The sequence below is a fragment of the Mytilus galloprovincialis genome, chromosome 3 (assembly GCF_965363235.1).
Source record: "Mytilus galloprovincialis chromosome 3, xbMytGall1.hap1.1, whole genome shotgun sequence".
NCBI classification, from domain to species: domain Eukaryota; kingdom Metazoa; phylum Mollusca; class Bivalvia; order Mytilida; family Mytilidae; genus Mytilus; species Mytilus galloprovincialis.
The window spans coordinates 94,167,574-94,190,548 of NC_134840.1; the positions used below are offsets into that span (position 1 = coordinate 94,167,574).

Here is a 22,975-nt window from a genome sequence, read left to right on the forward strand (position 1 = left end):
AAAGATTTTAAAGGATTCAGTCATTAAAAACGCTCCGATTGAAGCTTAAATATGAAAAATCTATCAAATATGCCAAAAAACGTCACTTTTCAGATGGTTTTCGTCAAAAATGAAAGTGGCCGCATCCGTGTTCATCCTCAACCTTTATATATGTTATGTATTATCATCAAATACAACTTACATTTCAATATTATGAATGAACACGAATGCGGCCACTTTCATTTAAGACGGAAACCGTCTAAAATTTAACTAAAATGCTATAATTGTGAAGATTTCAGTAATTTAGCATGACTTTATGATGCTAGTACACGATATATGTGCATTGTATTGTCAAAAACAGCACATATTTATGTAGCAGAAGCATTCTACTTTCCAAAAAATAGCTAAAAGATTACATTTTCACAATTTTGCAAAACTGCTTAATTTTGGGGCCAAAAAGGGGTCTTACTGAACCTACTCCTTTAATATTTTACGTGAAAATAGACTGTTTAACATTATGTTTGTTCTGCATCGGGGATGTTTCTGTTTCTTTCTGTTTCATAAAGGACTCTTAATTTTATATAGAAATATATATAAATAAATAGAGTTTACAAATGTAGCAGAAACACTGCATAAAATTCTTTAATACAAAACATTGCAATATATAAACAATATACATGATAATACTTGGAAAGGAGAAACAAGTAATACTTTAAGGTTTAATAATGAGGAAAAACTTGACAGACAAAAGTTGGATGGTTAGCACACAGCAGCCCTTGCAATAAAAGTTAAACTACGACAAAATTTCCGGCTTCCTATTTTCGGAAATTTTATGATACAATCTTAGTTTTATCCTCAGCAGACTATTATTAACTGCGGACATGAAATTTTTATCAGTTTCCTTGTACAATTATATGTGTAATGTTTCAAATATAAATAATAATTGAATGCAATAAAAGTTGTTCAAATTTTCAAATTTTCTTTATATATTTTCTATGATTATGTAAATACTCTACATTTTTATTAATTATTATAATACATAAAAGCTAACACGAAGATCGCAAGCTTTTTCTGCAAATAAAAAAATAAATGATTTTTATTGGTCCTTCATTTCCCACTTAAAAAAATAGTATTTTTAAAATCCCTTTCAACTGTAATCTCTTCTAAATTAAAATGAAGTGACGGCACTTTATGAATGAAATTTACTCTTTGCTTCTTATTGGATCTTACGGAAGTTCGCTGCTCAGTTTCAAAATAAATAGCTTTCCATAACACTAGTATATATTGATAATTGATTAATTAAGGAATAAAAAAAAGCAAAATAAATATAGGGGTCAATGTGCATGTTTTCGAGATATTAACCATTGGAATTTTGGCGGGAAAATGTTCTCTCTTGAATTTTCATAGCTTTATCATTGACCAGTTAATGTTCTCAAAAACTATCAAAAAATAAATAAGATTTCATCAGACTTTTACAAATGGCTTATTAATATTATACATGTAAAAGCTTTATAAAAAGAAAAATGGGGGTACATGATGATAGTAAAAAAAAATTTAAGGCATTCAAATGGATAAAACCAGAGTATTTCGAAAATCTGACAAAAATTCCAAAACATGACAAGCAAACATCCTTAAATCAAACTATGCAAATGTCTACTAATGACGAAAAACTTACCAGGCAAAAAGTTGGACGATTAGCAGACCACAGCACTAGTATTATAAAGTTAAGTAACATACCACGATAATGCCGGCTTCTTATTTTCGGAGTTAGTTTTTGTCTAAGTACTAAATTCTGGTCATGAAATGTTGTCAGTTTCCATATACAATCATGTTTGTAATGTATCAAAAATAGAGATACATTTAATAAATTTCCGGTTTCCTGTTATCTGAGATTTTATGATACAGTCTTAGTCAAGTTATGCCTCAGCTTACTAATTTAAGGTCATGGATTTTTGTCAGTTTAAGTATTTTTACAGTGTAACCTGTGTTATCCGACACACTAGGAGACCAGAAAAAAAAATGTCGGATTGAGCAGGGTGTCGGAATACTGAAGTTTTTCTGCAAGGATAGGCATATTTTGGGATCATGAAATTGGTCGATTAAAGCAGGATGTTTGAATACTCAGGTGTCGGATGAGGCAGGTTACACTGTGCAGTCATTTTTGTGATTTTTTTATAGAGATGGATATATGTGACCAATTTTCTCGTTTCCTATAATTTTCTGAGATGTTATGAATCATAATCTCGGCGAATTGACAAAGTCTATAATCGGTGATTGTTTCAAATTTCTGGTGTAGGCCTATCATATAAGTTTGCATAGAGGGTTTTAGTTTGAGATGATGAAGTATGTCTCTCAACACAGTATTATACATTTATTTAATTCTAACTCCATTCACATAATCTGCATTTCATCATTTGAGTCGACATTTCGTGTAAAGAACATGGACAAAGTATTGGACAAAAGATGTGGCATATTAACATGTAGGTAAAATAATAAAGTAATTCATAAAAATGAACTTTTCGAAATACATGATAACAATTGAAGAGCTATGTAACCAAAGAGATCTAAAATACAATTGTTTCGGTTTTTTTACATCCCTGGATTTCCAATATTTGGCTTTGAGCGTTTCTGCCTAAGGTAAATCCAGAAAAGCGCTTCGATCGAATGAAATTTATAACGTGTTGTTTTTTGTTGTTGTTATTTTTTCAGTGGTATTTAATGTAAGTAATCTATGTCCGTAGGAATACGTATTGATATTTATCCTGCAATTGGGTGTCCTACTATTACATACATATTATTTAAGAATTGAATGCTTCTTTTTGTAAATTTATTGGGGTGTAAAAGCGTTGACCGAAGTACATTTTGTATGAAGCGCGGAAGCGCTTCATTCTAAAAATGTGCGCACGGTCAACGCTTTTACAACCCTATAAAGTTACAAAAGAAGCATTCAATACTTATAATTACATTTTTTAGCTATAATCATGAAAACACGAATTTTATATATTTTTTTATTTAATTCACCTGTGCACTTTATTGTTGGACCACGTGTTATCATGAATGAAAAGTTGTATTGAGCATTGCAACTGCTTACGGAATAACACGTGATGTGCAGTTAGCCAATCAGAATAAAGTATTATAATGAAACATACATCTAATGTAATTATATACAGATACAGCCCTACAGATATCGCTATGCTGTATCTGTATACTATACAGATATCGCTTTAAAGTCCGCCCACTGCCGGACTGAGTATTGTTTGAACCTGTGTGACCTCAGAACGTGTATTCCAGTTGCATTCCAATGACGATGACAATTGTCGATTTCAAAACTTAAATGTGTATGATTGTGTTACAAAATCAATGTCAATTTCAGCATGCATGAAATAAAGTGAATGTCAAGTCTGAAGCGTAGGACAACTCGTACACTTCTGTTTCAAATTTGACAATGTTTTGTTATTTGTTTTTACTGTTAAAATTAGTTGTTATGTTAAAATAGATAATTATCCACCTTGAGCGATGTATTGTTGTTGACCATTCGAGATTCTTTTTTTGCGAACCCGTCTTCAGCGTAATGTGTGATTTTGATATTACTACGGGGGCCTCGAGGGATTACAAATCGAAAATAAATGCTTAATATGTTTGTTTTTGTGTCTTTCAAAACACAAACAATATACAGAATTAATTGCAGGATAAAGACAATAACTGTTCAGTGTCTTTAAATATCAGGTGTTTGTACTCTGCTCGAAACAGGTGTAGTAGCTCGCTAAAAGCTCGCATGCACCTTGTTTCCTAGCCTCGTACAAATACAGCTGATATTTAAAGACACTAAACAGTTATTGTCTATGTACAAACACAAGAAAAGGGACCTACATTAGACCAAAGCGTAGGAAAAATAAATGGCTCGCTCGTCTTTTATCTTTTGGAGAGAAATCTAACATCACCAAATACATGCCATTATTTCTTTCTTTAGGATGATCTTTTAAAAAGTTTGAAAACCCAAGTGAATTCGACAATACCAGTCAGCTTGTTTGTATTTTTTTTGCAGATTTATGGAAGACGTGACAGACATGATCTTATTATGTATAGTTATATTTCCAAAAATATGACAGCTATAAATGATTTTTGTATTTGGAGCTAGTAATTGCACAAATATTTTCGTTTCATCGCCATTATTGGGTCTCAGTTCATAAAATGAAATTCGATCGTAAAATATTTGTTGGAAAACGTAACAGAAACTTCTGGACCTACGGACCACAGGGATGTGAAAATACGAACTGTCAAGCGGAAAATGGCATATAGATATGGAAAAAACACATCTTTAAGTTCTTATAAACTCATTTTGAAGGATATTTTATTTTTCATCTATATAAAAATAATTTTTATTACTCAATCACTTTCATATTTCAAAATTCGACGGGGCCAAAATGCGAAGCCTAAAACCTTACTGTGTATTGCTACCTTAAGCTTAGTCTACGATAACGTCATAGTTAGAAAGTTCAAGCCCATTGTGCCGTTGCTACTGGAAACGTGTCAGTCTCAAAATATTTTGCGACCCGTTCAGTAGCGTATTAGAATTATCTTCAACAATTATCATTTTCGTCAAACCATTGAGAAGTGTACCGCTTAAAAAGATATAATGGCAATTTTTAAGAAGGTGGCCAACTTGTTTTCTTGTGCTAAAGACCAAAGCAAGGTATGTAATTAAAAGTTTTATATATTTATGTTCTCATTTGTTACCAAGGATGAATAGAATTCCATGTCTTCGTTCAGGCTTTGTTTCAGGAATAACTAATTATTACGGTTAGATATTGACATGTGACAGGAATACATATCTTTCACCTTTCACACTGGGTATAAACTTACGCTCAGTTTTGTTAATGTAGCGTAAGCCGTTTGTAAGCGTATTATAATTTATTTTGTTTATACTGCTGTTTTTGATACTAGAAATTCAGAAAATATTGCGATGTTTTATTAACGCGAATAATGCGAGAGTGAGTAAGAACTCGCATTTTAATTTCCGATTATAAGAACTCTCATTTTAATATCCGATTCATTCTTGAAATCGTAATAGTTATACTCGCATTTTTGTTCATTCCTTGAGAATCGCAAAAATAAATGCACCAAATAATTTCTAAATTTAAAATAATTGAAGGAGTTTTTTTAATTTTTCTTTTATAGAAAACCTTTGCCAACAACAATTCGATTCGGTTCGAATATACAAAAATGTTTATTTTACTTTTCAGAATGAAACTCCGCAGACCCCAGCCGTAAGGTAAATTAGTAAATTATTCTTTTTATGCACCATTTATGCATGGGTATTATGTTTTCTGGTCTGTGTGTCCGTTCGTCTGTTCGTTTGTTTGTCCGTCCCTCGGTCCCGCTTCAGGTTAAAGTTTTTGGTCGAGGTAGTTTTTGATGAAGTTGAAGTCCAATCAACTTAAAACTTAGTATTAATGGTCCTTGTGAAATGAACTTTCTAATATTAATGCCAAATTAGAGGTTTTACCCCAATTGTACGGTCCACTGAAAATAGAAAATGATAATGCGGATGGGGCATCCGTGTACTAGGTACACATTCTTGTTAAGAGATTATATGTAAGTGTCTTTGTTGGGCTTTGTCACGTGCATTTGTTATATTATAGCTCGGTTGACTCTAAAAGTCACTATAATTATGTCTTTTTGAATGATTCCCGATTTCCCTATTTGTTTCTCATTTACAGCGCATATAATATTGTTACTATTGTCATATGCTTTCCAGCTGTTATCCTTTTTTCCTCAGACAAAATATTGTGGATAAAACATATGCTTATGGTCCTTTACGGCCTCAACAATGAGCAAGATTTATAGCATGAAGTACGCTTAAGGCTCCGACGGAAAAAGAAATATGAAGAAGAAAAGACACTATAACAAATTTGTCCGGATATTGAATTGTTTTTTTTTTGTCTTTATACATGTATACATATCAAGACCTCTTTCTCTGCTCATGTAAAGATTAGATATTGTGATTTGACTGCCAATAGTTTGATTTTTCCTTAATCGGGTATCAAGAAACGAAACTGGATAAAATCTCTATTTTTGAAGTATTCCAACACAAACGAAACTCGATACCGATTAGTATTATGTTAGATACTATATTATTTATGAATATAGGCCAGAACGAGGATTTGGTCCTCGCTCGGTGTCAATCGAATAGCCATCCTTTATTATAACAATAATGTATAAAGATAACGAAAACTATCCTTATTAACAATTCGAATCTATTGCTTAAATATTTATAAAAAAAAAGATGTGGTATGATTGCCAATGAGACAACCGTCCACAAGAGACCAACATGACACAGAAATTAACAACTATAGAATACCGTACGTTCTTCAACAAAGCCCATACCACACAGTCAGCTATAAAAGGCCCCAAAATGTCAATGTAAAACAATTCAAACGAGAAAATAACGGCCTTATTTATATAAAAAAAAAATGAACGAAAAACAAAATATGTAACACATAAACAAACGACAACCACTGAATTTCAGGCTCCTGACTTGAGACAGGCACAAATGTCGGTCCTCATACATACCGTCGTGCCTTTCAAATATCATGCTTTGATCGTTCCTATTGAAGTTTCAAGTTATGTAACAAAATATTAATATACAATGTTTTGCAATAAAATAACGTAATTTCAAGTCAAATAAAAATGTATATTTCTGAAAAATTCTGTAATTTCATTACTCTGACGTTATATAACAATAGGTAGTTGTCAAGACGTCAAAAATTAATATGAGTAGGACAACCGGGTGTGCATTTTCCTTACTCAGGCGCTTCCGGTTGTCCTACTGATAGAGCATAGGAAAAGATATATAGTGAAATAAGAAAAAAATAACTGATTCAAGATTTTTTTTTAAATGTTGAAAATTTTAACTGTGTTCTGACAACACTGACATTCATGAGCTATGCGTATTCATGTCTTGTTCTGTCTCTTGTTGGATATTATCAGACGTCGTACTAGTACAATTGACCATACAACGCAATTAAAAACATCTCGTATCATCTTATCTAATTTATGTATATTTTACAGATCGGACAACCCTCTTTTCGAAAAGCGTAAGTATTCAATTCTGATATACAATTAAGCGGAATTTGGTTTTTATCTCAATATTCAATTTAAACATTTTGCTACTTTTGTTAGGTGAACACTGAACCCCCTACTACTTTTGTAATTTAAGAATCTAACTTCTCATTTTTTTCTGCATTAGTCCTTTTGTTATACATCTTGGAAGATAATATTAATTGTAATTATCTTGCCTCGCCTGAACTCGCGACACAACTAAAACTTCGTGTAAGTACTGGACGTATAATACATTTTTAATTGGCATACAAGGGATTTGCTCATTGTTGAAGGCCGTACGGTGACCTATTTAGTTGTTAATTTCTGTGTCATTTTGGTCTTTTGTGGAGAGTTGTGTCATTGGCAATCATACTTCATTTTTTTTTTTTATTAAAATGCTTCAAAACCCAAAGGTACTACAGGAAAATTCTCTAAAACCCGTCATTTTCCCCAATTTTTTTCCATTATTTCGCGTTTTTCTGTATAAAATGAACATAATTATGGGGGAAATAACTTGCATTTGCTATGGACTGTCAATTCCATGTTCATTATCCCCATCAGTCACTGATATATTATATATAAAGTAAGTTCTATAAAATATTTCAATGACCGCTCTGAATAATGAGAGTTATTTCTAGCACTAAAGTGAAACGCTGGGCCGGATGTTTTTCGTGCTAGTAACAAGATAACTTTCCACATGAAGACATGCCACTCTACCTAGACACATTATTATGACTACGGGCTGGCCAATCTTACTCCTTAATGCCGCGTAGAAGCATAGAAACAGCAAATATCATCTTTAAAGTCTTCAGTTTAACTCGGCCGGGATGCGTAATTTTTATCTCCAGTATTTGAGGAGAGACCACCGAAGCGGTTAAATGGGATCTGAATGAAATCGATTTGTTTCCCATTTACTAGCAATCGGTAAAAACACAGTTGACCGATATCGTTTTGCGCCAAAAATGAACTCACTTGTGCCACAATTTATTTGCGCCAATGCTACTTCTGCGCCACAACTTATTTTCGCCAATGCTACTTCTGCACCACAACTTATTTGCACCAATGCTACTTCTGTGCCACTTCTTTTTAAAACGCATAGGTATCATTTGCGCCAATTTCAAAATCGTCTTATAGCGCCAATTTAAAAAAATTATTTATTTATAATCATTTTTACACAAAAAGTTTCATCTTCGTTTCTGTGAAATTCTGCATGATTTGTTGGTTGAAATGGGTGCAGTTTTCTTCTTTCTCATGGATTGATAAACACATATTTTAAATCTTTTTTCTAAATCGTTATTACACAAACTGTCAATAGTCACAGAAAAAAACAATTAAAAAAGCCCGTCGAAAATACAATAAAAAATGTAATAAAAACGTGTCGAAAATATGCAAACAACGAATAAGGTAGCTTTATCACTCTAATAATACCAGTTGTTGATAAGATCTTTCCCGATTATTATATCGGGTTGATGTTACATATCACTGTATCCATCTAAATGCAAGAATATTAATTTGTAAATTCAATAAAAAAATGAATGAATATTTGTCTCAAATGATGTCTTTTTAGTCCGAAGCGTAATATTATGGGGAAAACGGTACTATTTATTCTGCCATAGACAACAATACTAACATTTTCTAAATCTACCACTTTTTATAATAAAAACCTGGATAAAACATTTATGTGTGGTGTTAGTAATTTATTGTTCTGTTTTAAAAATTGAAGCCCAACTTCCAACGGAGCTTGTGTATGTTATCCATGCCCACCGTCATTTTACACAAAATTATGAAATTTTGGAAGTCTTTTCGGACCTTTTCGAATAATTCTCTAGAAAATATTTCAATAGGTTTCAAAATTTATATTGACTTTTTTGTAAATATACACACTGCAGTTATTCATAGATAAATAAAATATATATTTTACCCTTACATCCAACCACAGCTCCTAATTTGACTTCCTTCACCTGTCTTGGGTACACAAAAGGCCAACCTAATGTTGGAAAAATGTAATAGTACCGTTTTTCCTATAATATCTTTTAATTGTATTACATGACTAAACCCCTTAATAAATCTCCGAATTATTGTTGGTCATGGTTTTGTAAAATAACTCTAACATGTTTTCGGTCGGGTTGTTGTCTCTTTGACATATTCCCTATTTCCATTCTCAAATTTCATTGTAATCTCTATGGAACGTAAAATCAAACTATTGGATATTTCCCAGGTTCTACCTGGAAAAGAATGATCCGTGGTTCTTGTAGCCAAGCAGATGTAGCTTCCTTATACGAGAACAACCAGTGTACAAGCATTGCTGTGACAGCAGCCATGTACCATGCCATGAAATGTGTTAACAAATGGAAAAGGAAGGACATTGACACTGTCATTAAACAGGGTGATCGGAATCATGGTTTATTCCGAGAGGACTTCCGGTTTTCTGACAAAAAAGATGGGAGAGTTGCGATATTTGACCTCCCAATGAAATTTCCAGTTAGAGTCAAAGACCAAAAAGCCGTTGCCGTAAAGACAGGCGAATGGGGAGGACCTGTGTTTGCTCCAGATGGTTACGATGAAGAATTCCGTTTCAGTTGTCCAACATTACGAGATGTTCTTGAGCAGCAATTGAAACCCAATAGATCAGTTTTAACCACCATAGAACAATATTCTCTTCTGTTCATGAAAGTCGGAACTGACATATGGCTGTTTGACAGTCATTCAAGAAACAGAAAAGGAAAATACACCAGCTTCTTTGGAAAAGCTTTTGCAGCACCATTTTCCAGTATGGACGACCTTGAGAAATATATCCGAAAGAACTACGGTACAGATGATCTAAACTACAATGCAACATCTATCAAGATCTGGCTTCCAAATGAATATGCTTCAAGAGATCAGGCCATTGTAGACAGTTTAGAACACAAGCTCAAAGCTAGTGCACTCGACAAACTTTGTGCCAAGTTTGCTAAAAAAATGCAGAAATTGGTAATTATACTACGAAAATTAACTTAATTGTCAGAAAATGATATACATAACTTAAACATCATGCTGGCCTTCAATCTCATAATACTTCAAATAATCCAGTTTCGAAATACACAGGAATTTCGCACCCCTTTACAATCTTGGACCAGCCCTTATTCACGAACAATTACTAAGTAAACTAGTTCTTTTGGACTCGTGGTTATGGAATAGATTAATATAAAAAAAAAAAGATGTGGTATGATTGCTAATGAGACAACTATCCACAAAAGACCAAAATGACACATACATTAACAACTATAGGTTACCGTACGGCCTTCAACAATGAGCAAAGCCCATACCGCATAGTCAGCTATAATAAGAATGTTTTTATTGAGTCAGTAAATAGGTTTTCACCATAAACGAATTTTACTAAATGTTTGTATTAGACTCATTTCAAGTTGCACTGCTCTTCAATATCATTACTAGTTATATTTACTATCAAGAAAATAAGTTCGTCATCTAATCAGGCAGCATTGCAGTCTTATTGTTGATGGCCTCATTGTGACCTTTAGATGAAGTACAGCAATAAAAGCGGTGTTCATTTGCCATTTTGTGATATTTGTGTGTAAGGATTTTTCTTTGCTCTTACTGGTTTTGTCATTTTCAAGGTATTATTTCAAGTACATTCAAAAGTATATATCGTCAAAAAAATTCCATGACATTGAACTGAATTAATGTCTGAGTGCACAAAGCTTGCATACTTATCATTTATATTTGACTCTGACCATTTGTTTTGGTGTGGGTTTTTTTTGGAGGGGGAGGGGGACATGGATGGATAACTTATACCCTTTGTTTTTCTATTATATACAATCAAGTACTAGTAGTTAAAATTTATCGGAAGCGGCTCAATAGTTGTTAGCAGTTATTTTTATTATCAAATATTTTTATATAAAGAATCCCTTTTTTAAGTGAACTTCTTTGAATGTTAATGAAATAGTAAAACCTGTCTTTCTACCTTTTAGGAAGCGGAAAGGAAGAAAGTAAAAAAGATAGACTGTGAGAACAGTCCGGGTTCATTAGGAGCGTCAAATGACGTTCACCTCCGAGACGTTTGAATTCCACAGAACGTGGTAAGTACATTTTACTTAATTGCCACTAGGACAAAAATATATTTGCAACCGTATTAAACAATCTGCTTTTTTAATTATTCATTTAGCTCTAATGGTCATGGTTGGGGAGAGGATTGGGGCATTTTGAAAATGACTATCTTGGTTTGGTAAGAGCTGTAAATAAATAACCTTGCATATATAGTAAATGTGCCTCGCATGAAAATTGTGCGAATCTTATACATAAATCATGCGTTTTTTTCCGCACGAAAAACGTTCAAATCGAGCTACATCCGATTTTTATGTGTTTTTGAGTTAACATACGCATGTTTTTTTTGCCTAATTTACGCATGACTTTAGCACGAATTGACCTTCGTGCGTAAATTATTTATGGCACTTTCTTCTGTGCAAGACAGGATGAAAAGAAATATTCTGCAACGCTAAATGCAGGAATTAGACGTGTACAAAAATTAAAAGAAAAAAATAAACAAAATAAGCATGAGTTGCTACAGATGAATATAAGTCATTCCGGGGTATATCATCCCGCTGCCATCCCTATCCTTTTCCCCGATATGAAAAGGTATTTCTATTATCAATTTGTGCTGCTTTATAAGAAAGAAAGTCATTATGGGAAATATTTTTGGATTATGCTTAATCACAGAAAATGCAATCCCAAAAGGTACCCATCAAATTGGACCTATGTGAAAAAAAAAATGTCTCTGTCACGACTCTCAGTACGAAACTAACCATTAATCTTGTCTAAGATGCGGACCCTATTTATTGACAGTACAATTATCGTACCAAGATTTTTAGATAGATATTTGACCACCAGAACTAAAATAAAAGCAAATCAATTACGAGATAAGAAGCTCCGGAGTCTCTGTTGAATTCATTTACGGGCCACAGACCACAATTAATTCCTCTATCAGTTCTTTATAACCTTTTGCATCATTAAAAAAATTGCACCATGCACTTTTGTCCAATTTTTTGTGTGTGTAATGTATAGTCCTAGTCCAAATATATATCCAAAATTCAGAAAGATTGTAACAATCACTTTTACAAATTTAGCCAATACACATCCATACCCCTATTGACAAGTCAAGAGATGTTCCGAAAACTGTAAATATTACCTTTTTGCACTTGGCCTAATCACTCATTCCAAATCAAAATAAGTTAAAATACAATATCCAAAAATTTATTTCACCTCTCTTCTTTCATTTCCACCAAAAAAAATCTAAGAAATGAGTGAGGAAGGGAAAGAAAAAAAATTAAGGAAAAATACACTCTAATTAAAAGGAACTATATTCACGAAAAGCGGGGTCATTAATTGTGGTCTTGGGCCTACGCCTCGTCTATAGCCTCTGTCGATTCAGACAAGGGTTGACGTATCGTAGGGACTCTTGCACATCATTGGTGGAATTCCTTGTAACTAAAAAACTAATACACCATAGCCAAAATTCAATATTTTCTATATTTCTATAGTTTTTAACGTTTCAGTCAAATTTGGTCTTTATTTTTTTTGGGTCATAGTATGACGTCAGTAACATGGCGGAGTTTTGTATCCATTAAGGAATATCAAGTTAAATTATTGTTATCATTAAAACTATTAAGGACATGAATGTGTTTCTTTCGCTGATTTGAATTGCCTCTGACATTGTTGTAGCTATTGATTTGTGAAATGACCACATACAATTATAACAGTCAATCTGTACATTGATCGAACGTTGTTTTGTCCTTTCGGAAGAAAATACTGTTTCCTCGAGATAAGGATTCCATACTGTGAAAATTATTATCCGGAAACCATACTGTCACATTGACATTGTCAACTATTTATCAAATATAATTAAAATGTGATAAAACTCATTATAGTATTAACCAAACGAGTTTTCTTTTCAGTTTCAAAAAATGTTTCGCACTAAACAAGATAAATAATAGAGAATTAGCGAAATTATGTTTTTTTTCTCGTTTCACTCTGCCTTTCAAAAATTTGCCTTTCAAAAAGTTCGTTACCCGTTGTACTATATGATTGCATACAATAGTCAACTTTTTTTTATGCCATATATATAAGTAGTTCAATATAAAATCGTTTTCATAACAGCGTGGACAACCGCAATATCTATATTGGAAAAAATACTGAATAGTTTACTGGTACCCTTGATAACTATTTACCTCTTACTTGTTTATCGTCGGCTATTGATAACAGTGATTTGCGCTCTCTCAGACTGTCAGAAACCTTCCAATTGGGATTTTAATATAATAAAAGAGTATATATGTAGGTGCACGTGAAGAAAATAAGTATACGACATTTAAAGCAACATACAAGGTTTAATCCTCTACTAGTTGTTCGTATTATTCTTAGGTGGGTTTAAATCTTTTAAAAAAAAAAGTTTTTTTTCTAGAATTATTTAACTTCCAGATGTTAGAAAACACAGTTTCCAAGTGAATAGTTATTAAACGGTACTTTTACCAAATATAAGAAATAGAACAAATATGGGTTTGTAGGATGAAATGACCCTCTCCCTTTTTATTTTATTTCGTTGCTATTGATTCGCGTACACTGTAATTATTTGAGTACATAAAGGTTGAAAGTTTACACAACTTCGCTAATAATGAAATGATCTGTAATAAACAGGTCGAGTTTGTCGAAATTGACATAACAGCCTAAGAGTTATTGGCCTTGGTTGTCATCGTATTTTTAGAAAGCGGGGGTTTCTATGAACTAAAATTGTTGCTTACATGCACGTCTTTTAGACTCCGGTGACTAGTTAGTTGTCTACTTCATCTCCTTATGGTAATGTATTCTAGAATCTAGAGACAGCTTCTTCCTGTCGGAATCAATTGATAGATGCTTACGGATCACACTGATTTGTCCTTGTCTTCTACCATATACTCGCTGCAAGATTTTAATTAGTTCAAAGGCACTGAATCTTTTCTCGAAACACAAGTTCATTTAGTTAAAAGTATTACTTTAGTAAATTAACATCTTCAGTTATGAAAGTAAACGTTATGAAAAACGTAGTTGATTTTAGTTGTTATGTATAATTAATTAATAATAGCGGCGGAGACTAGTTAATTACTTTTGCGGAGGGATGTAGGGGCGACCATTTGTTTGCATCCCCGCCCCCGTTTTCTAATATAAAAATAAAAGCCTGACAAAACAAAATTCAATAGAAATATAAATTTTTGCTGTCTATCCAAAAATAAAAGATGAGAGAGAGAGAGATGGATAGAACAGAAGGCATTGACAGCCCAATACATTTAAATAGTTAAAAATAATAAAAACAAATCAGATCGACGATTTAATTATCAATGCGTAAAAAAAGAAGATTAAATACATCGTGATCAATGGTTTGCGTAATCAAGTCCATAATTAAACATAAAACAAACAGTAACAAATCATTGCTCAATGTAAAAAAAAAAAGACGAATAATAACAAAAAGTTGAATTATTAATTTTCATTATATAATATGCAATACACAGATTAAGAAAGATGGGTGTTTTGCGTAATTAGTTAATAACCAATAAGAAGCATGGTTTAATATTTGATTACGCGTAGCGGATAGGAATGAATATCATCTTATTGGTCTTTAGATCAATGTTCAAGTATTTAATAACAAAAATCTCATCTGAACTCAATTTTGGTCGACCGTCACTGATCTTATACGGTAAGTCTTGTACTATAAGATGTGAAACACATTTTTGGGCTAATTTTAAATGGTACATTAAAAACTGAGGAAATTTAAAAGAATATACACTAGCTTTTAATGTATTTAATTTAATTTTCAGTATTTAAATTAAATTCACTGTATTCAATTTAATTTTCAGAAATGATAAATGCTACAAAGATACTCTAAATCATGGTCATCTTTGGTAAAACAAAAAAGTTTAATTTTTTTTGTCTTTTCTTCATGTTTTACTTATATTTCGTCTTGCAAGTTCCCGATAGAGGTTATTTCAGTTTAAGAAACGCATATCTCTCACATGGGACCCCTTTTCTGTGTGACAGTTAGTTTTGATAATTTTTTTTTACAGTAGATGCACGTATAGTGTGATAATCTTCGTAGCAATACAACACGGATATTGTTAGATTGAAATTTACTGTAACACATTTTTTAAAATTAAAGATTTTATCTCCATCATCCAAACTCTGGATCCTTGTCCGGATTTGGTTTTACTTTAGTTCCCTTTAGTTTTGATCAACCGTTCCTATGTCTTTATTAGGTTTTGGATTATTATCAAATATTTCAGTTTGGAGCATTACTGAAGAGACATCAATTATCAAAATACGTATCTAGTGCATAACAATAAGAACTATTTATGTTATTAAAGCCAACTTTACTGAAAATATAGAAATTCTTCTGAAAATATTTATTACAGGGGAAAAAGTGAACCTTTTTCCGTGTTCCATACTGCATTGTATTTTCAATTAAAATCTTTGATTTCAAAGAAAAGGCACGTATAAATCGTTCTCATTGTATACGAATGGTTTGTTATAACAAGAACACAATTATAAAAGGAAAATAAACCGAAAACTTAGTAATATATATATATAAAAAAATATAACACGGAAAAGCAAACCCTTGCCCAAAACGCGTGTGATGCCGTGCAAATCAGTGTCTTTACAAACTTATTAAAATATACGGTTCTCAGATTTCGCCTTACACAATTGAGCTTTACGAGCACGCGTGTTATTATGGATCAGACTTTTTATCTGATTTATGTTATGGGTACGAGATTTTAACAAGCTGAAACTGTAAATTATACCCGGCTTGCCTCCCTTGAATCTCCCTATAAACTTGCTGACAGGAACCTCAGATCAACAGTCACGCCCTATCTGATTGGACACGTATAAAGGTCACGTACAAGGAGAGATGCAAGTTGAACTGATATGATACATCCCAGTTAGCAACAACCATAGTTCTGACCGTTTTTTCACGTTCATTTATTAAAGAAATAGTTGTTACGACTAAGTTTTTATTTTGTCACTATTTATATCATTTACAGTTTTACACATTTTATTGTTAATCTATGCTGAATTTAAGAAAAATGGATTTAAACCGCCTTTCTATGTATATATAACGATGCGAGATTCTTTAATGATGAGTGTGACACTATAGTGCATGTTTAACTACGCGCATCCGTAAATTAAATCGAACATGCATATTGCAACAATTGAAAAGGATATCCAATCTACCAAAAAGTACTCCTTGTCTCTCGCCAGATTAGTAAATATTGGTTGTTCCCTTCATATTGAGTGGAACTATTCTTAGGCTTAATTTATAACGCTATACCAATGTGCTAAATGCATTCCAGTGCCAGAGAAATTAATCGCCCCCCCTTTTTTTTAACCCTTTTCCCCGACCAGAAAAAGTTCTCATTCAAATAATTGGCTTACAATGTAACTTATTTATCCTAAATATGCACAAAATAGTTGCCAAATTATTAACAAAGAAAAACATGACGACTTCGAATTAGTTCGTGTGCACTTTCATGTAGAAGAATTATAATCAACGCAATCTATTTTATTTTTCTTCCGTAGGGTTTTTGTTTTATAGTATAAGTTGGTTGGATAGATAAATAAATCCCATATTTGTATTGAAAAGATTTCCATTGACTGTATTAGGGGGACACGCGCGTATTTACTGCTTTGCTGCAGTTAAAAAAAAAATGGAATGATATCACGTGGTTTTCTTTACGTAACTCTTTTCCCTGTTGAATTATTTATTGTATTCAAGCTGTAATTCTAAAATCTTCCCTCTGTACATGATTATGACACTTTGATGATTAATATTTTAATTGACTTTTGAAAAAACTGCAAATAAACTATGAATTTTAACCTTATCAAAAGAATAAATAATATTTTTGATTCTTTTAAAAATAGTTTGATGGATGTAAGAATAATGTGTAACAGTTAGAAACTGTTAGAAATAACATTTTTTATTGATGCTACTATAATTATTCTTAATCACCATTGCTCTATTTGACCATTTCTATACGATTCTCATTTTCAATGGATTCTGACCTCAGGTAGAACATAGTTATTGTTTCCTGGTTCAAGTGAAAGGTTGTCATTCATAAGACTTCCGTCTTTAGAATCGCCCTTCCGGCATTACGAGTCAAATTTGAACGACTTTGTAAGGCTGTCATCATTTGTATGTTTTAGCACGTAGAAATCGTGCAGACATCTGAACAATAGTATAATTGCTTCAAAACTAAACATATAGTACTAGTCATTCTTATAGAAGCGCTGGAACAATGAAGACAGTAGCAAGGACCCCCTATACAACAAGTCGCTCGGCTTTGTATCTTGTTTGCTACGCTCACTTGCCTCAGAAAAGTTTACATTGTGGCTCGCGGCTGTATTTTACGGTATCAATGTACAAAAAGCCGATAATATATTATTATCTAGTTTGGTTATTTTTTTTTTGGTTCGAACGTGATTGATGATCTTGTAGACCTGGGCCCAGTTTCACGAAGCTGTCTTAGGACTAAGACATGTCTTGGGATGGTCTTATGACATATCTTAGTCCTAAGTGGGTTTCACAATGTGGTCCTAAATCAGGACATCTCTTAAAGTTGGTTATAAATTTAGGACTACACAAGAGGTGTCTTATGATGATCTTATGATAGGCATAAGTCTATTTATATAAACTACAACCATTATTTTATTGATTTTGCAATTTCTCTTGATATTATATAATTATCTATTCTCCTTTTCCTGCTTATAACTTTATTCTTTATAGACAAATATAGACAAATGTACAAAAAAGCCGATAATATATTATTATCTAGTTTGGTTAATTTTTTTTTTGGTTCGATCGTTATTGCTGATCTTGTAGACCTGGTGTTCACCTGGTGAACACAATTTCAATCCTGGTATCTATGATGAATTTTCATACGTATCCACGCCTAAATTGATGCGGTATATAGGACTAAGAAATATATTTTATCAGAAGTTTTTCCTTATGATTTTTATTAGTTTTGTCTATTGTGAAAATTATATTTGAAACTCATTCCACAAATTAGTGTTATTTACATAAATCTGCAGTTGTAATACAAGAGCCATCTCTAAAACATGGATTGATGTTTATTGGCAATAAATTCCTATTATCTTTGAATCTTAGAATAGTTAAAGTTGGAATTATGTAACTAAGACACAAAATATATTACGCGTTTGACAATCGGACACATATCATAATCCGCGTATATCGGAAATAATCGGAAGTGTATAATCGATTTATTTTATCGTTCTAATAGTATTTTGATGTATTTGTAATTTCTATTATATAGAACTAAAGTAAAATTTAAGTGGGGCGTTGTATGAGGACTCCTGGATCGTTTTTAAGATGATTGACCCTTTCGGGATCCGGGAATTCTTTTTTCGAATTTCGGGATGTCGGGATTTAAATTTATTTAAATTCGGGACCTCGGGATTTCGTGTTTTAAAGCACGGGATTTCGGGATCAGGACCCCCTCTTGTATTACAAATACGCTATTGTCTTTATAACATCAGTGGTGAAAATTAAAAAAAATAATAATATTCATCTTAATTTCCATGTCCTTATTCATGCAATTTTCCATCAACTGTTGTTTGTACGTGCTGTCTATGGGAATGCTGTCCCATATTCTCTTTTTTTTCTTTTTTCTTTTCTATAGTATAAGTAGGATTTTGCTACTTTATGCAAAGCGACAATCCTATAATATCAAACATTTAGAGACAGTTTGATTTCAAAGCCCTTGTTATGTAATACCAGTATGGCAATTTTGTTATGTGATGACAAAGGTAAAATTATATCAGAAAGCACATTTACCATGTCTCTATGTCACGCCAGGCTTTCCTTTCCTTATTTGGTATTTCATAGTGCATTCTATACAATTACTTTAGAAGTAAAAGTGTCTGTATTGATAAGACAAATATACAGCATCCCTGATATTATTTTGACTAATATGTTGTAAGTTTTCAGACAACACAAATCCTCTGTAGCATTATTGTATGGGATATTGTTCCTCAATTTATTCAGTTTTCATGGCATTGTCCGGGATATAAAAAAGAACTTACAATTTTCATTTTCTATTATAATAGACTATTATTTATTCATAGTCTGTGGCGGTATTTGATTTCATTCTATTGTTATAAAATAATGTGTCTATTTTGATGTTTTTTATTTACTTAGTCAAGTGTCAGGTCACGCTATCTGTATCTAAATGGAAAAGTATTAAATGGGATCAATTTATGTTTTACCAATCTCTTTTGTTTTCTTACGAATAAGAAAGAGAGGACCCATGTCAGATAAACGGAAATTAAAACATGACTTTAACTTCGAATGTATATGAGCGCTTTTATCGGGGTCTTCATTATCGTTTTAAAAATAAAATAGGGTATGTTAGACAACTCTCTACCAGAGACCAAATGACATACAAATAATAACTTTAGGTTACTATTCTTGATTTTCTTGCCTTTTCCCCCCTCCGTGAAATACTTGACATTTTGCCTTCTATTATCTAATCTGTAAACCCCATTCAGACCCAAAGCAGACAGGGAAAGAGGATGACGTATCCATCCATGACACCAAACTAGTACATGCACATCATAAAACACACAAGAAGCAGAGCAACAGCGCTTTTATAGCTGTTCTTCATATCAAAGTCTGTTGCGGTCCTTGATTTTTAAAATGCATCCAAACAGATATACGTTTTTATAACCGTAGAAGGAATCAAATACTGCTACAGACTATGAATGTGAACTATGAGTTCGTAAGACCTAATTATGTATGTTAAAAAGACATTTCATCCAATATATAAATTGGTTAAAAGTACACTTGACCTACATTTCAACAAAACGAAATGGAATTCATGTGAAAAAAATATTATGTCTTTCAGAATATTCATTTTACATGCGAAGAACTGTTTTATAAACTGCGTTAACAATAATAGTTGGAAGTTCTTTGTCTTATTGAAAACCTGTAAATAGATTGTAAATTTGATTTCCATGTTAAAGCTCTGTCTCGGTAATTATTAAGATAAGAAGGAATGGTTGAGACTGTATAAACACCAATAAACTTATTTAAAATATCCTTTAAAACCCAAATAAAAAAACCCACCATCTGATATTTGTTGAATTACGGCCGATTGTCCATCGTATACAGTGGCAGATCCAGAACTTTTTTTGTAAAAAAAAGGGGGGCGCTGACTGACCTTACTGTCATAATAGGTTTTGAAAAGTTTTGCTTTTAAAAATATATTTGCATTAAAGACTGGAACATTAAAGGTCAAACGATTGTTGAATTACAGACAGGATTTGGTTTCAAAAGAGGTACGAATAATATGAAGCGGTGAATGCTGCTATGACTGTCATTTCATTCGACAGAAGTATTACTAACTTTGTGCTTGTATAACAATATTCTATCAAAATAAACATCAAAATAAATATTTGTGGTTTCTGTATTTTCATTATTAGTAGCGTGATATATACCACAGACCATCCCAAGGCTGATTAAAAAGGATCAATTTGTGCTCTGTCGAATTAGAGGTATATGATGGAACTTTTGAGGTTTTAACTTCGGAGATCCCAAAGATAAAAAACGAAGCTGAAAGCTTAATCTTGTTTAGCAGAGAGCTTTCACCGAGAGAACCGAACTCTAAAGTACAAGAAACCTACGCGTAAATAAAACACGTGGTATAACTTCAATATCGTGATCATTACTTACAAAACACTTCAAAGAAACATTTGCTGTAAATGCATTATTAAAGTGTTAATTTAATACATCCAAAACAACAGATACTTGTGTAAAATGAAGAATTCCATTGTAGCACAACATGATACGGAAACATTCCAGTGGAATAATTTTCCGGTAAATTAACATCAATGAGCTATATAAATGTTAATTTGTTAACTTGATGTTCTAAGGCGTATAACATTTTCAGAGATATTTTGTGACTTTTATCTTAAAATTGCGTATTTATCATTTCAGAATATTTATTCAATTTGTCTGTTTTTAGAACTTGATTGATCAAAATCAATGTTGCATACTCCATTTATGTTAAGTCACGTGGTATCTTAGTTCGGTGTGTTAAGTACTAGTTTTGTTTAAAAATCGTTTTCCTAAAAGCTGTTTCGTGTTCTCTTGGTGACGTTGTTGTTTTAGGTAATCGATCTTTTAACGTTATGCCGTCAAATGAACATAACCCGTATTACAAGTTGACTGTTGTTATTATAAGGAAGGCTATTTTTAGCAAGCGTTCACATAAACTTCTAATTGAAATATACCCTATATCTCCTTTTATTCATGTCATTGAACTGGCGTCTGCAAATTACAAAATGCGACTTGGAAACATTCGTAAGATACCATAGCTTGTCATTTTGTGTACATTTGATCATAAACCTCAAGTTAATGGTTTTTACTGAAATGCATAATATAGATTAGGGGTTCGATAAAGCTTTTGTAACTTGTTTTTACTACTCAGAATGCATAACGAAGTTCAGTATTGCTGCATTTGCAAGATTAATTTCAATTGAAGAGTTTATTTCAAATGGTTTATATCCTTTTAGAAAATAGGAAAAGGTCTTTAAAGGTACCAAGCTTACACTTTTAAACGCATGGCCCACGTTTGTCTACAAAAGACCCATCGAGATCAAAAATTCTTAAAATCAGTCCATAAAACACCAAACAGAAAACTTAATATTGAGCTACAAAACAAAACAGAGTTAATTTAGTTGCTTTAAGACTTCTATGACAGATTGGTTGTAAATTGTATAGTAGTGTGAAAGCAACATCTAAACCTCTTTTCGATTTTATTTTGTAGATATAAGAAAATGCAGACTGGATTAGTAGTATTTGTTTTGGCCTGTTCCACCGTCTCAGCTTATACATTATACGACAGATGTGTAAAACAGTGCGACAATTGTCTGGAGTTCTGGGGAGGCAATCTATTTGATGCTAGAGTGTGTAAAACTTATTGCGCTTTAACGAAAGGTGGGAGTGGAAATAGTGCAAAATGTACATTCGGGGCAAAAATGCAGAAACGAGTCAAATCTCATCCAGGGACCATGGAATGTCAGAAATATTGTATGGGTTGTATAGAGTTATATGGAAAATCAAACTATGATGGATACAAATGTTCAATTCAATGCATAGAATCACAAGGGAAGACAACTGATAATGAATGTGTTATTTATTCAATGTTTGGAAAATAAAAAAAATATCTATATGTAATGGTCCATTGCGGATTTATTTTCTTCTTTTCTTTTGTAATGTCTCCAGATTATCGTTAGTGACTTTATGTGACAATTAAGATTATACTGATTGTCGATTGAAATATGATATCAAACTAATTGCGAGTGTATATGAAAAATCTAGGATTTTTAAATTTCCCATGTGTAATAATTCGTTACGAACTCAAAGGTGACGAAGGAGGGGACATACTCTTTGTTTATTATTTCGTCGTAATTAAGCTATTAGATCCTACCTATATAAGAATTGTATTGCTAGAAATAGCAAAACATATCCTTGATCGTTGATTAATTGTTTGAGTATCTGTCAAACAGGCGTCATTTAGATATAAATAAAATATAATTTACAGGTTTTAATCTAAAATATCCCACATGATTTGAATAATATATAAGTTCATCCCACCCTACACAAAAATACATTCGTATTAAATTAAGACATGTTATTGACAATGTTGTTATGAAGGATTTACGATTTTATTTAACACAAATAATTTTTGGCTACTATTTGTATTCTAATGCCTTCAAACCGATAAAGTCTGAATAATTATTCAACTTCAGTAGATTCTTGAAATTCTTTTCAATAATTGTCTTGAAACCAAAGCAACCAATCACA

General features: G+C 32.3%; 1 protein-coding gene across 1 annotated transcript; it reads left to right on the forward strand.

Moving 5' to 3' along the window:
* The first annotated feature begins 4,451 nt into the window (after window positions 1-4,451).
* Window positions 4,452-22,714, forward strand: LOC143066644 (uncharacterized). The gene is made up of 6 exons (XM_076239502.1): window positions 4,452-4,672; window positions 5,223-5,251; window positions 7,051-7,076; window positions 9,299-10,050; window positions 11,049-11,156; window positions 21,936-22,714. Exons 1-5 carry the CDS (start codon window positions 4,616-4,618, stop codon window positions 11,139-11,141), a joined length of 957 nt encoding a protein of 318 aa, XP_076095617.1. The 5' UTR covers window positions 4,452-4,615; the 3' UTR covers window positions 11,142-11,156; window positions 21,936-22,714.
* Window positions 22,715-22,975: the final 261 nt, after the last annotated feature.